Source organism: Zootermopsis nevadensis, unplaced genomic scaffold (assembly GCF_977971745.1).
Source record: "Zootermopsis nevadensis isolate Lab colony 2312 unplaced genomic scaffold, Znev_1.0 Znev_ptg000019l, whole genome shotgun sequence".
Taxonomy (NCBI): domain Eukaryota; kingdom Metazoa; phylum Arthropoda; class Insecta; order Blattodea; family Termopsidae; genus Zootermopsis; species Zootermopsis nevadensis.
Window position 1 is genome coordinate 2980731 of NW_028259151.1, and position 16169 is coordinate 2996899.

Sequence of the window (16169 nt, forward strand, 5' to 3'; positions counted from 1 at the left end):
ATCCAGGGTATCAACTTATACCTGGAAAATTCTAGTACAAATAAGGAAAAAAGCAAATCACTTTTACCGCCGACCCATAACCAAAGATATATCATACATAACCCTACCTGTGACGTGATGCTGGCAAAGACGAGCAAACATGTTGACTAGGATTCCACTATTATCACAAATTACGTCCTGTGAAAAGCAGAAAGAAACACTATTAACATGATATATTTTACGAATACATATTATATTACAAATAAACATAAATATAGCAAAAGTCTGTACTCAGTTTTGAGTATTAATGTTCATTTGTTGCAAATATAAATTACTGGTGACATCTTACGTACAGTGTAGAATCTGCACTGCATAGTCATATTTTTATTGTCGATAAAATTATTCAACGCTAAAGATATTACACTGCAAAGAGCACAGACAATTGTCTTTTATGTATTGTTGTTCAGTATAAACATATCCGATATTTTTTTAATTCCATATTTAATCTTGACAATACCTACGTTGTATATCACGTTTTATTTTATTTCTCTTTCATGGGGGCTCTTTAAGAAATCAAACTAAGATCAAGTTTCATGTGTGGATCAAAACGTTATTTAATATGCATTGACATCTATTAAGGGATTTATAAAATGTATGTGAAATATCACAGAAGCCCTGAAGTAAAGAGGCTCTTTAAACAAAATAAAGTTAATGAATTTCAATATTAAACCTCAGATACAACTCTTATTCTTTCTATATTTTTAATCAACCTATATGTTTCGTCCTTAGGATCTTAGAATGCTACAAAGTTCACAAAACATTTGTTATTCTTACTTACTACTAAAATGTAGTTATATCATAAACGTCATAGCCTACGTAAAATTCTGTGCCTTTTATAGCCGTCACACATTCTTGTTAGGCCTTATGCTGGGTCAATGTTTCGATTTGCATTACACTTAACTGATAACTGTCTTATGAAGTTCTGTTAAAGCAATATAGTATTGTGAGGATAGTGAGAAATGGTTATAGCCTCTATATTGCGCGTGCTGCCTCTCTCGGCCACTGCCCACACCACCGACGAGCGAATTATGAAATCCTATTTCGTGACGTATATGTACACATTATTTTATTATGATTGCATTAATATTACAAAACCTACAGCGATTATTTAATGCCTACTTACTTTGCACCCACCCTGTATAATTTGGTACACTTCATTCAACTTCACTGGTCGTCTTTTCAGGTGAATGAACTGATACAACAGCATGGTCCACAAAAACAAATTTTCTTGTGAACGAAACTTACGCACGGTAAAATTTACGTTACGCGTCGAACATTAAGTTTCGTCACGTTGTCCCGACAGACTTTCAACAAATCCTAGTAAAACTTACTGCTTTTGACTTCAGCTGATGTAACCGCTCATCTGGAAGTAGTTAGGTTTTGTTAGTTTTTCTTTTGTGTGTGTTTCCAGTTTTCAAAACCTTTGTGTAAGATTCTAGCACCACCTGCAGAGAACAAGGGTGGACTTCAGCCCTAAGAGCTAGAAGTCATGTTTAGGCCATCTAGGTAACAATCCGATTTCGACTCCGTCTACGACAGACAAAGAAGTGCCTTTAGGAGCAAGTGTGGAGGATCATGTTGGGCGGTCCGTGAGAGGTCTCTCTCTGACAGCGGGGGGTGCTTCGCACCAAGCCCGGGACCCAGGCGCCGAAGAAAATTAGGGTAGAGACTCACTCTTGTTTTAAGTCGCTATAGCGGAGGTTCTAGGACATACTGGAAACTGTATATTGTATAGAAATAAATAGTAGTGCCTTCCAACTTCAATCCGAATCATTATTGGCTGGTGTGATCAGGCCGTTAACACGACCTGAGACAAGAGCTACATCCCGACTAGCTAGCTAGCCCTTAACAATCCTACACCCTGATAAGGCAGCTGTTACGAGGCCACGAGCAGTGGAAGGTTACACTGATAAAAGTCAGAGAGACAAACGTGAGGTCTTCGTCTGGCTACAGTAGCTGACTGAATTAACTGTCGGGTAAAGTCTGAGCGCAGCCGACCATAATTCCCTATAATTATAACACACGAAACGAGCACCCCAAAATCCCTATTATAGCAGACAGTTCTTACAAAAAATGAGACATTGGAAATAATAAAAGAACTCGAAAGAAACAATGCCAATGAATCAAAGTGATTAAAATTGAATGTCAGCCAGCAAGCGGCTAAGTTTTAAATATTGATGCTAGAGTCGAGGCTATTCGAATTATGATGCAAATGCCTTTAAGACACGAAGACACGAATACTGTGTAGAAAATATAGTCGGATAATGGTCTCCAAACCTGTTAAAAGTGATAAATTACTTTAGTAAACTCTATATTAATATATGCTGTTATAGTCATTGAACCACGCTTTCTCGAAAGAAACTGTTGAACGACTGCAACTTTTCATTGTTCTACATCATATTATTTAGAACATGTACCTTCCTTAACCTTGATCTGAAAGCCATAACACAAGCGCTAATACGTGGTCTTGCGGATGAAATGATATAATAACTTGAGAACAACGAAAGACGAGGTAAAGTAGAATGCGAGGAAGAAATATATGACAGAGACAGAAGAGATGATTCTATCTTGACGTGCATGGCTGCATGTAACATCAACAAAGCCCAGTACGAAAGGACTCACGGCATTTTAATATCTCCCTAGTGGGCTCTCATATTCTACGACCGGCTGCAACCAGATGGCATCAATGAGCAAAACCTGCACTCTTGAAAGAAGAGTTGGATGTTTCGAACACAGTCATGAAAGAGAGAGATGGCTAGATGATCGTAGGTTGATCCGTGAGACCGGAGTAGCTTGTTCGTGTTCAGTGGGCAATGCACTCAAGCTGTTGCAGTTCACTGCATCACCATCCTAATTACCACAACACCTTCTACACACACACACTGCACACTTACTGATACCTCGCAAGCTGGAAACTCACCCACAATTTTAATATAATTATTTCGAAGCAGTATAACGGGTCGAATGTGATTCCTTGTCACGTGTCACACATGGGATCCTCAGGAGAACTTGCTTTCTTCCACATCCACGATAAAATATTGTTTAAAACGTGTTTTTATCGCCACACCTGTATGACTGAATTAACTGAGCGAACTGGTATGCAACGCGAAAGTCTTTACCACTGCTGGCTGCTGCAACACAGCTTGCCGGCTTGATTGCATTTGGCAACGAAGGACGAGCAAACCACCACCAGCGCTGATGCCCGTTTGTCACCTTCTTCTGTGCGTCACCTAACCAACCGGTCTGGTTTTTGCATAAGAATTCTCCATCCTCTGTCCTCCACCTTATTCTCTATCACCCGCCTTCTCGTCTCCCCCCTCCTCCTTCCAGGACATGATACAGAATTGATACTGTCTGGGTCCTAACCCACGGCAATTCAGCGCAGTAGCTTCTGCTGTCTTTATGCGTAAATAATATCGAAGCGTATAATTTTCCACCCGCGTAATATTTAACAGTATCGATAATGTCACATCATGTCGACGAAGTTCGAACATGATATTTTGCCTAAATATATCACACAAGAAAGAAATACTTAAATCTGCTTGAGAAATAAGTCACAATATTACAAGCATTTATGAATAATTCGCGATTTCCTAAAATGTTAAATTTTACAACGAAAACATTTTGACGTAAGTACGCCTGTACGGAAGGGTCATTCGGCAAAAAAGCTTAACAAAGTTGTGTAAGATCCATATCAACAATGTGTAAATATGGACCGACAACAATGGTCAGATTTTATATGAACTCCTTCGTGCATTTTTGTTACCTAAGAAACTAATTGTTGCGTCATCTGCTAAATCGGCACTGTTGTGTTACATTACTGCCGTCAACAATCCGCTTTCGTTATTGTGGCAAGAGCTGAGCTGTGAATCGTTTGTATATAGAAGAAGTGCGTCGTGGACTAGGTAATTTTGTGCTGGTAAAAACGTTTTTGAATATCAAAAGTACTTATCGTATATAAGAATTATTACATTACATTTCATTACATTACAGAGACGTATTTACGTCAGATTCTCCGGAACCGTGGTTCCACTGTCAATTCTTTACAACTGTTATGCTTAAATTACAATAATTTTCAAGCACGAACAGGCTTGTGAAACATAATAATATAACCCGAAAGATTAGATTCGGCAGACAACATGTTGCACTCTGATAAACCTGCAGGGTTTTATTTTAGTTATAATCTCTGTATCACTGACTGAGATTAAAATAATGTTTTATCACGTGTATTTCTTAAATAGCACATTAAACTAACGTTAAATTTGAAATTGTTTAAATTAAATATTGAAACGAAGTCTTTGTTTTACGGCACTAAATTTCGCCCTTAATTTTATCGTATGAGTTAAATACATCAAACGAAAGAGCCAAAAGACCATAATTATACAAACAACAAACCAGAAACCGTGAGATGATAATATTAACGTACACAATCGTAACAGAAATAAATTGCATTTTATGAGAAAATTATAACTGCTTTTTAAAGTTGTTTCTATAAAAAGTTGTCAGTGGAACCACGGTTCCGGAGAATTTGACGTAAATACGTCTATACGGAAAGGAAGTTTATATATTGGCTTTATTCTAAATATTTCCTTTATACCCGCTTTACAATTGAGTAAAGTTTGATTAAGACTTTGCTTATTTAACTTGAATTAGTTACGCTTAAGATGGGTCTGTGGTAGCTGAATGTATTGTAAAGTAATGTAATGAAATGTAATGTGATGTAATGTTTTATAGGTAACAACAATTCCGAGTAAACACGACGTTCCCTAGGTACACTTGTTACACTTTTTCGTTTCCTTTTTTCGTTACACTTTTTTGCCGAATGACCCTTCCTCATAGACGTATTTACGTCAAAATAAATTATAACTCTAGATTCCAGTTGGCAGAAAATGGAAAATGTGAGTCCTGATAAGTGACTTGTTTTGTTAAGCTTATGGTTTATGACAAACACCGTCCGAAAATGTTAAGTGTTTGTGTGAGCAACGTAATTCTGCACATCGTATTATTTAAGTTTTCTAAAATAGTAATTAATAATTCGCCAAGTCGGACCCAATATATTGTTCAAAGAAGAGGTTTTACAACAAGAATTATAATTAAATGATGATGTCCACAAATAAATTTAGTCAGTGTCAAATGACGTACCATACAGTCCCTTAGATTTTTACATGGAACGATTGCAAAACAAACAATATATAAACTATGCTTAAATAAAATCCATGTTCGTGTATGCCACTTACACAGTGGCCACTACTTCAACCGACACAGTTAGAACAGGCAGGTAAAACGAAATTTAATAAAATAGTTCTCAGTAAAACGGTTTCCCAATTTTCTTTAGCATCTCCAATAAATCAGGACGAGTTACAAGAGCCTTCTTTATCGCCTGGACGAGGGCGATTTCTTGGTAGAAAGGAGAAAAAGGCATGTCTTTTAACCCATATACGTGAACAGCTCCATCACCATCGCCAACCACCAGGTTCAGCCCGGATGATGTAAACTGAATCATCATGTTTCCTTCGTCAGTTGGTGAAGTTGTTGTGGAAGCAGGCACAAACACCGTGCGTCTGATGTCCCAGAAATGGATGTCACTGCCACTAATGCCAGCAATTATAGTTGCGTTTATGGGACTCCAAGCCGCACCTCTCACCGCTTCCATCGTCGTGTTAAGTGTCAAAAGGGGTTGTCCAATATCTTCGGTCCAAATTCTGACGCACCAATCGGCTCCAAAAGTAAGAAATATTTTTGAACAGAAAGGTGAAAATTGCATTGAGTACACTGGACCATTATGCGCTACGAATATGTCCATATGATTGTGTAAATAACTGATAGAACATTTATGAACGCAGCCGTCGTCCGTGCCGACAAAATACGTGAGTGTATCCACTGGATGACGTACAAGAACTAAAGCAGCCGGATGGCGGGAAACGGGAATAACCTGATCAGTTCTGCTCCTCCGAGACTGATCAATACCTTTCACCTTTTCGTCCATGCGAGTTACCCTCATAATAGGAAAACAATAAAGAGTTATGTCTCTGCGATATTTGCAGATGCGGCCATCTTGACAGCAAGTCATAAGTTGCTCATTCTGGTGATAATCGTCCTCCCGAAACCAAAATATTTGCAATACTGGCTCGTAAGACGGAGAAGTGTCACGACTGCTTGAAGCAATAACGTTTTTACTTCTAGAAGAAATATCAAGGATAATGACAGAGCCATTATAAAAGCCGCAAGCCAGAAGGTTTGGACGCTCCGTGGAAAAGTTAACTGATGTTACCGGACTGTCGAAATTATATTTTCTTTCAGGTTGAACTGGATTTTTTATAGTCCAGCAGCACACTAGGCCATTTTTACGGTCCTGATAAAAATATTTTCCATATCCCACAGCCAACAAATCTGTGTCTAACGAATTCCAACACATACCTGTAACAGTCCTTCCACGCACATGGTCACTGGTGAAAGACCACAACAGTTCCATACGGTACTTGAATTCCACAATCAAAAGAAATGGATCGGGCTGCATTAGTCCCCTGAATGTCTTCTGCTGGCCTTGATAAGCATTACTTGCTAATAATCGTTCCATTTTTGCACAAGCACCTAAGAATGCTTCACTTTTTACTGTTGACTCAAATCGTTCTTTAAGCTTGAAGTTCACAAGTTCAGTTGACGATGCTTCAGCGTTGACTTTTATTTTGCTGCCTTCTTCACTTTTATCTCCTTTTTCAGCATTGTCATCTAGCTCATTCGAAATGAACTCCATCTTCTTTCCAGTTGCTTCTTCTTCCGTATCACTGTACACTGTACACTGTCGTACATATACCACTCGCAAACAGAAATAGATTTATTTTGCTTTCTTATGGTTGACGTCATTCATTACTTGTAATACTGAGCGTCGTTCACTGTTGGTGTCCTCGCTTCCCAACTCAGCAATGTGGCTGGATCGATGGAGTGAGCGTAAGGTGGGAGTTACCGTGATTATGATTAAGACTTTCGACAGTTTTCGCTTTATGTAGGAAAAGACTGGGAAACCTAACTGAGAAACAGCGTCTTCTTCCAGCGGTTCCGTAATAGGATACACTGGTACATTTATTTTGTCTACTATCGTATCCATTTTGGTTACCATAAAATATTGTGTGATTAACCCAAGCGTAGATTTGGTAGGTATTGGTGAAGAAACTTCTACCAATACCTGGACTGCTGACTGATGTTCCTACAGAGAATTCCAGGGCATTTTGCCACTCTTCTTCAACAGAGAAATACATGTAATGAAACAGAGTTGCCTTAATCTGTAAAAGAAATTTATTTCTGTGAAGCACGAGTTTTGCCCCATAATTCAGTACTTTTTGATCCACACGCAGAATGCGAAAGAGTTATTGATGCAGTCACGTTTCTGTTTGGTTAACTCATGTCACGTTACTGACAAAAGTATTATAATGAATTATGGAGTCCAACGCGTAGACCCACGGCATTCATGTAGTCTGTAAATGAAATGATTCTGTCTTGTAATAACATGTAAAACATTCCACTTTTCACTCCGTACTGTATTCTGTCATAGTAACATACCTGCACTTCCAAAGCAACAAAATGAAGTTCAGACTATAAGGCGACATATCCAACAATAAATTTACACCATAAAATTGTATGCACTCTGGGTACACTGAATATATGCTTCATTGTGTTTCAATTTTATGCTTGACTGACCCACTTCTCATTGTTCCGTCTTTTTAGGCTCTTTTATGATCACGACGCTATTTTTAACATTGGCGCGTTGTATTTGTTAGACCAACAAATCAATAACACTACAAAATAAATTCTTCATATAAAGCTATGTTTACTTATCAGCATAATAATATAGTTTAATTATTTTATGTATTACTTCAATATAAGAGAGTATCGCTTTTATATTGACAGATTCGATGATTTAATATTGACTAAAGTTGTTATCCGCTTCCTATTGTGTTGTAATCAGCTGCAAAAGATTGTTATCTCGCACTAATTTATATATCACCGTAATGATTAACTGCTGAAATTGTCAGTAAATTGGTAAGCGTGTTATTAAGTATTGTATATATGAGGAAAATATTCTTAATTTAGTCTCATGTCATCTGTTCGTCAATGATGGGACAATGTCGGAAGGATAAGGCTAAAGCAGAAGTGAATCCATAACATAATACGATATGGCACATACATTCTCAGTCGTAGTTGTGTTAAATCCGTCTTGTAACGCATTTATTACAATGAAGCAGGAAATTCTGTACTGAATTGTTCCTAAAGTAAAACTGTACGAACTCGTACCAATTTTAAGGTTAGACAGGAATGAAACTTTGTTTTTACAGTGAGAGTGGAACTTTACAGAGTTGGCTAGAAGAATGGCAGCGGCAAACGAACCAGGTTCTTCGAGAAACAATAATGGAGAAGAAAAGGAAAAAGATGAAAAGATGTTCGAATGCAATATCTGCCTAGATACTGCAAGAGATGCAGTGGTCAGCATGTGTGGACATTTATTTTGGTATGTTGGGCAGTAAACTTGTACCTTTACAAGAGTATTTTCAGGCAATGTCTTGTTATAGGTGCTTAATCAGTATACACAAGAGAAGTGAAATTATGAAGAACAGAGAAGGCAAAACTTTTGCTTGGAATGCAATAGAAACTGATCCTTACTGTATACTATTCCCATTCCCCTACCTACTGTAATATACACCCCTTCATTTTTATTGTCCCTTATTTTGAAATGTCACCTGTGCCACCTACAGTCCATATTGACAAATCAAATAAAAACAACAAATATGACTGCAGATTTCCACTACACTTTTGACTGGACTGTTACTGATTACAGAATTTGTTATAACAGAGCACCCTCTACAAGACTCATTAATGAATTAGATGTTTCCCATCTGTCCAACCCATGAGCCACTTTGGAATTAAAGGTAAAGAGAGATGCAACCAACTTCTTCTAAAATGAAAGCCAAGCGCTACACATCTCCAGTTGCATGACATAAATAACATCAGTATCAACATCTGAAAACAAGAAATGTTGTTTTTTACCCCATTCACATATAAATTAAACTGTAATGTCCTAACCTAACCTAATCTCAGCTTATCTAATGCTTTAACATTGGCATAGACATTAAGTGCATCTTGCTGACCAAATGGTATGACTGGAGTTTGAACAGCGACTGAAGAAGAATTTGAGAGGACAGAGAAGCAGTGTGTTTGTGAAGTCTGTTCATGTAATTTAACCAGTTCCAGAAACAACATGTCATTGGAGACAATCTTATCTTGGTCCATTTTAATTTTATGTTAATAGTACCAACATGACGGCTGTGAGAGACTGGAGCAACATTCAATGTTCAGATGAATCTTTGGGGAATTGGCAGTTTATATTAGCATTTATATTGGCAAATATTGTACAAAAATACAAATTAACTTTGTTGTTGCATAAAATCATTGTTGCACAAATATTTTGTAGTCATCAGTCACAAGCTGACATCTCAAACAATGTGTTGCAAACATATCTGGGTCATTCCATTTGAGTTCAACAGCAAGTACTGCTTTTGTGACTGCAGTGCCCACAAAAATTATTTCCTATGGTCATTGGTGAAAACATATTTGCATTTTCTTAATATCTACAGTTGGCCATGTTTGCATCAGTGGTTAGAGACTCGCCCAAACCGCCAGGTATGCCCTGTTTGTAAAGCAGCCATCAGCAAGGAGAAGGTTGTTCCTCTATATGGGAGAGGAAGTACCAAACAGGAAGACCCCAGGTGAATATTCCACTTCACTGTTGAATTAATTGCATGCTTGTATCTGTCTTGATTTCTGACACGTCAGAAAACAAGTTCTGTCTCAAGATTTGAACATTTTTTATTGTAATTTATATTTGGATTTTAAGTACAACAGTAAATAAACCTTATTGTTATAATTTCATGCATGTATTCATCATTAATTTCAGGCAGCAATGACTGCAATATGCTAAAGAACTGTCCCATTAAAGGACACTTTTCGCCTGTATTCTATACTGTATATAGTATTAAATGTAGCAGTGGTCTACGTGGAATAATCAAAGAAACAGTTGTACATAATGACATTTTTCCTTCAGAAATAAAGTTCCTCCTCGGCCACCTGGGCAACGTTCTGAGCCTGAAAACAATGGTGTAAGTATGCTTATGAAAAACATTAAGTTGGTTAGGTTGTGACCTCATGCCTGATTGAAAATTTAACATTTATAAGCAGTAGGGTGATTTGTCACTTCATGTCTGTCTTCAGGAGCTTATTCCGTATGTCATTCCTAGTCAAAATGTAATAATAATAAAGTTAAATTCTCAGTGGTTAGGTATTTATTATGTGAATGTTAACAAATAAGAATAAGTAAACAGAAGACAGCAATCTTCAGACTTACCGCCACGAAAACCTAAAATCTTGCAACAAGTAAACAAGTTCTTACATAAAGTTGTTATTGTTGGATAAACAATAAATTTTCAAAATGACCGCCTTCAGCCTCAGTAGACATCCTAGCAACTCTGCAAATGAACTGTGTAGGTCACATCAATTCATAAGGATTATACTTTACAAGGGTTGCAGCATCCAAAACGTGATGAAGCCACTGCACCTTGAGTTTCTACTTTTTGTTGGTACACTGGATTTTTCATGTATGCCCACAGGTGAAAATCTGGGTGGCCAATTTTGTGGAACCATGACCAATCTATCAATCAGGGCAGCAATGATCAAGATACATTTTCACTGTGCAGCTAAAATTGGACAGTGCTTCTTTGTGTTGAAATTACAAATGCAATCATGTTTCTAAAGGAACATCTAGCAGATGCAGCAATTCATTCTGCACAAATTGTAAATGTCACATGGAAGACAACCCTTGAAGATAAACGGACCGATCAACTGATTGTGAAGAAAATCACACAGAATCAGTGTTGAAAACTGCTTTCCACAGTACCTTGGGGTTTTACTTCTGACCACAAATGTGAGCCACTAGTGTTTACCCTGTCACAGATAGATTAAGCCTCATCACATCATACTCTTGAGGTACGTGGATATGGACGGAAATCCTTCATACACAAACGCCAGGACTGTTTTACATCACCTGGATACTGTTTCTTTCTTCAGCCACATCTCGTACCAGACGCTCAGCTGAAGCAGAAATGCTAGGAATTGAACCACTGTCTTGTAATCTCAAGAAGATGTTGCTAACACTAACTGATCCATGATTCTTTGATTTGGAAATCTTCACTGGTATTTAGCAGCAGCATATGTTTTTCCATAGCAAAACCTGTGACAAAACATGAATCGCATGCTGAGACACAACACTGACAGACCTACTGGGATACTGGGACCCGTTCTTCAAGTGCCTGAGCACTGCGGGTCCCAACTTTACGTTGGCCTGATCTATAGACATTCGGTAGGACTCTTTGGACGAGGGATCGGCCCGTCGCAAGGCCTCTACCTGTACACAGGACAGCACAACACAGAAAAACGCGGACAAACATCCATGGCTTGAGTGGGATTCGAACCCAAGGTCCCAGTGGCACAAGGCCCACGCCTCAGACCGCGCGGCCACTGCGGACCCCACAGTGAACTACACAGTTAGTAATAAATGCCTATTTGGGTAAGGGCATTCATGCATATGGAAATGTGCATTGTTGGAAACATCCGTAATTCCACATCTACAATTTCTGCAGAACAAATTCCCACATATGCTAGAAGCTATGCAGTGGAAACATATCTCGATCATTGCTTCCGTGGTTGATGGATGAGTTATGGTGGACCACATCATTGGTGTCTGTCTCACTGTTTGCATGTGTATGCACGTTTTCATGATTACATACCAGTTTCATATAACAACTTAATTTTCCCCAAATTATTGTATTTTTCTATATAGATGTCCCTACAAGTAAAGTCTTTCTCTTTTCTTTTATGCCATGCATCAGTCAGTTTGGTAATGGAAGTTTAGCTATTAGCATATTCTGTTGCCTCGCAGTCATGGATGAAAATGAAAGTGAAAAATGGTGGTAGATGTAGTGGATCATAAGTGGGTTTTATACAGTTCTATAGTGTATGATCTCTCCAACAGACTAATATGCATTGAGTCTTGCAGTAGTCTTGGACAATCAGCCATGTCAGGATTGAAGGTGTGTTCCAATGTTCTGGAGACTTTGTCTTCATCATCAGTTTAGAGACAGTCTTTGAAATATTGGATCACTACTCTTTTCTCACATGGCTGATTGCCTGAGAATACTTCATTGCATTCAGCCACTATGAAAATTTAAAATCTTACATGCCTTTTGTATGGTCATAAGATTACGTAACATTGCATGCCCTTTGTGTATTTATTATACTCCCATAACAGATGTAATGGCAGTATAAATATAGACAACAGTGAGATTGTGTCAGGAGCACAAACTCTCTTCAGTGGTTTTCATTATGAGACTTGTTTTTTCATAGGGATTTCCTGGTTTTGGATTTGGGGATGGTGGTTTCCACATGTCATTTGGAATTGGTGCCTTTCCATTTGGATTTTTCACCTCTTCATTTAATTTTGGAGATGCTAGGCCAAGTGCAGGTATGATGAAATGTTCAGCTGCAATTATATTTGTTTTATAAGACCAAATAAACATAATGTGAATTAATCTATTGTATTTTCTTTTACAGCTCCCCGAGGAACCCCACAGTTTGGGGAAGAACATTTTCTGTCTAAAGTGTTTATATGGGTGGCTGTAATTTTCTTTATTTGGCTCTTAATGGCATAGTACTACTGATCTCCACTTATTTCAAAGTCACTCAGTGATAAATGCTGGAAATTACAATAGTGTCTCAGGATTTGGCAAGCATATTTGATTTGGTAAAGCGAAGACAGACACCAATAGAATTGGGTAATGAGGATTTACTGTTTATATTGCATTTAAAGTTTGAAAACTGAAATTTGAGAGGAATATCAAATTGATTTCAAATTGCAAACTTATGAAGTTATATTATAAAATTCATTACGCATTGCCCCATAATGAAGCAGAGTTCAATAATATAATAATAATAATTCAAGAACAATAATAATAATAATAGAATTTAATATATACTCTATGTTACCTTCATTTTCATTTTAATAACATATTTTGATATACTCTTGTAAATACTTTCCTGTTACTTTTTGAGTTTAAGTTTTTCTTTAATGGGTTGTTGACATGAATTCATGTTTTGCATACTGTCGCTGTAAGAAAGCCCTACATATTTAACATTATATCTGGCTTGTATGGCCCCATATGAATATTTAAAAATATAATGGGACCTAGAAGTTCAAGCCACTGTGTTAACCTTCTTCCCTTTGTTGTCCTGTTCTTTCTCTTTGGCATTTGTCACTCTATCAGTCACCTTGATTTTCGTTATGGTTGGTTTTATCAAACTCTTTATGTAGAGAAACTGAAGGGTCTAATTGTTTGACTTTAACTTTTGGAAAATTACAAAAAAACATATTTAAAAATTAAAATTCTTGCTTAAAACCTCTACATTGCATGGCTCTATTTTTGTTCTAACAGTGTAAATAATGACTTTAGCCACACCCACCTTCCATTAATATATTGGGTGATTTTTATTTATGAAACAATTTAAAACTAAATTATGGACAGAACTGAAGATACTCTGTTTCTACACTGGATACTTTAATTCATGAGGAATACCACAGAAAGAACAATCAAATGAAAATTGGTGGTACCTGTGTAGTAATCTTCTTCAGCACCAGTTAGAAACAAATCACACTTACATTTTGATAATGTGCTTATCTACTCATTTTTTATAAATTGAATATTCCGCTGTTCTGATTTTGACAAGTCTTGGAATAGTGACCAACTGTTCACATACAATCAATTCTTCATTATGATTAATACTACTGGGACATTGTCTGTTGGCTAGTATTCCGAACAGAACATAAGTATCAGAAACCTGATCTGTTTCCACCCTCAGGTGAAAATGTGGAGAGTACCTACTCATTTGGGTCATTCACTGACAGATTGATTCCTTCTGTCAGACCACAGTGAATATGTACTGTGAGTGGAGAATTGACTCAGCCTTGAAGCTGTGTTGTTATGCTGAATATTGTCCTAAAAGCATTGCCTCTTATTAAAAATGTTCCACTCCTGGAGCAGTCTGCATGATAGTTTATACTGTGGGTGTGTAACAAGTGACATGACAAAAACTAAATTCTGTATGAGTCAAAGCACTGCAAAGCTAGAAAAGTAATGGAGAACTGAGAGTATGCTGATGTTTCTTTTCCAGATAATAGAACAGCTGTGTCCCTGCACAGATTTGTACTTCTGTTTGAAGGTCAATTCTCCTCTCTGACAGACAGTACTCCCACATTTTCACCTGAGGACAGGAACAGATCCAATTTCTGAAATATTGTAGATGATGGACAAATTCCAGAAACTCAGGAATATTATTTGCATATAAGTCTAAAAAAATAGCTCATCCACAACATTCTTCTGTTCCCTTCTTCTATACTTTACAATGTTCATTAATTTGTGCATTAATAGAGAGCAGATTGTTCTAATTTTGTGAAATCTTTGAGGGAGAAATCGTCCAGCACAGTTTCTGAAACCCATCCATTTACTGTGTTTAGTTTGGAACATATATTGAAACATATGTTATGGAAGAATATTTCCGTTTCCTTTACTGTAAGATTATAGTAACATAACATTCTTTCCAACTTAATGTGTGTGAAAATTTATACATTCCCCATTATCATTTACTTTGTTCTTGACTACTGTTATTGCTTTGGAATATGTGTTGTGTAGCAGTAATGTGAATGGAATGTGTAACCACTAGTTGGATTATAAGTTATAACTTGTACAGAACTGTAGTTTGAATTTATAGGCATGAAAACAGAATAATACAACAGGACGATAAATGTGTATGTGATGGATTTCTGCAATTTCATACTGGAATTAGTTTTGTATTCTTGGTGCAAGAGGTATATGGGAAGTATCATAGTAACTGCATATCTTTTCAGTCAACACGTTGAACACATTGTAAATGAATGACTCAAAGTTTCTAAAATAAAGATTTGTTATCTGTATCTTGTAATTTTCTGGCGTATTTTGCTAGTCATATGTCTTACATAATAAAATCTCAGTATGATAAACTTTTATGGACTGACACATTATATTAATAATTAAATTTGGTATAATGAAAACCAATAACTTAAGATTTAATGCCTTTTTGTTGAATAACTGGCACATTGCATGTTCATAATGATATTCACAGGCGTAAAAACAATTGTTCGTACTGCTTTCACTAATGAAGACAGAATTATCTAACATCTGTTGTGTGTCAAGTTTTACATACACTCCAGCTGGCCATAAATCACAGCAGCATACTGAAACCTGCAGTATGGATCACAACATGATGTTCATTTTCACAACTTGGGAAATCTCTTCTTGAGTAAGGGGATGCTGATAGTGCTAGGGCATGCTGCAGACTGTACCTCTTCCCACATAAACAACTTTAACATGTTATAATACGAGGTGCGATCGGAAAGTTTCAAGACTGTGTCAATAGAGGGCGAACCGGATGTAGTACGAGCTTCTGCCGCTAGGGGGTGCGGCCTACATTCATAGTGAATCAGTGTGCCAGCCGGCATCATCGAATTAGCATTTGTTTCTTAGTTACGGGCGTTTTGGTAGTGCATTACACCGACCCTCCTGCGATTTCGGAATGGCGTGTGCATCAAATTTTGCCAAAGACTCGCCAAAACGGCTACGGAAACCTATGAAATGCTAAAGCAAGCATTTGGGGAGTCCGCAATGGGTCGTGCACAAACTTTTGTGTGGCATCCACGTTTTAAAAATGGCCGAACCTCTGTCGATGATGAACGTTCTGGACGACCATCTTCGAGCACAACGCCCGAAAATGTTACGACCTGTCAGCTGATTCTAAAGGAAGAACTCCACATGCGACGCATCATGACAACGCGCCAGCGCACACCGCCCTCAAAGTTCGGCAGTTTTTGGCCTCAAACACCATGGCCGTCATCCCGCACCCTCCTTATTCGCCAGATTTAGCTCCGTGTGACTTCTTCCTCTTCCCAAAGATGAAAATTCAGCTAAAGGGAAGGAGATTTGAGACGATAGAAGAGATTC

General features: G+C 37.5%; 3 protein-coding genes across 7 annotated transcripts in view; 1 reads left to right on the top strand and 2 right to left on the bottom strand.

The window, feature by feature from the left end:
* LOC110829371 (uncharacterized) overlaps window positions 1-7751 on the bottom strand; it is an 82182-nt gene extending 74431 nt beyond the window's left edge. The window contains exons 1-2 of one of the 4 annotated variants that reach the window (XM_087351434.1): window positions 7597-7751; window positions 108-177 (exon numbers count right to left, since the gene is read on the bottom strand). In XM_087351434.1, coding sequence (XP_087207560.1) covers window positions 108-141 — 34 coding nt within the window. In that variant the 5' untranslated portion in view covers window positions 142-177; window positions 7597-7751. Of the gene's footprint in view, window positions 1-107; window positions 178-2661; window positions 2916-2959; window positions 3097-6456; window positions 6596-7596 lie in introns of those variants that run through there. The other 3 variants (XM_022063028.2, XM_022063029.2, XM_087351435.1) reach the window with 3 other exon arrangements.
* LOC110829372 (dynein axonemal intermediate chain 4) lies at window positions 3432-6938 on the bottom strand. The gene has a single exon (XM_022063030.2). It carries the CDS (start codon window positions 6791-6793, stop codon window positions 5345-5347), a length of 1449 nt encoding a protein of 482 aa, XP_021918722.2. The 5' UTR covers window positions 6794-6938; the 3' UTR covers window positions 3432-5344.
* Window positions 7752-7978: 227 nt separating the features above from the next.
* LOC110829373 (E3 ubiquitin-protein ligase RNF185) lies at window positions 7979-15106 on the top strand. Of its 2 annotated transcripts, none has more exons than XM_022063031.2 (6): window positions 7979-8076; window positions 8370-8542; window positions 9666-9797; window positions 10133-10187; window positions 12487-12604; window positions 12694-15106. In XM_022063031.2, the coding sequence occupies exons 2-6, from the start codon at window positions 8403-8405 to the stop codon at window positions 12789-12791; spliced, it is 543 nt and encodes a 180-aa protein (XP_021918723.1). In that variant the 5' UTR covers window positions 7979-8076; window positions 8370-8402; the 3' UTR covers window positions 12792-15106. The 2 variants fall into 2 exon arrangements, with proteins under 2 accessions (XP_021918723.1, XP_021918724.1); XM_022063032.2 differs by having other exon boundaries at window positions 8389-8542.
* The last annotated feature ends 1063 nt before the right edge of the window (window positions 15107-16169 follow it).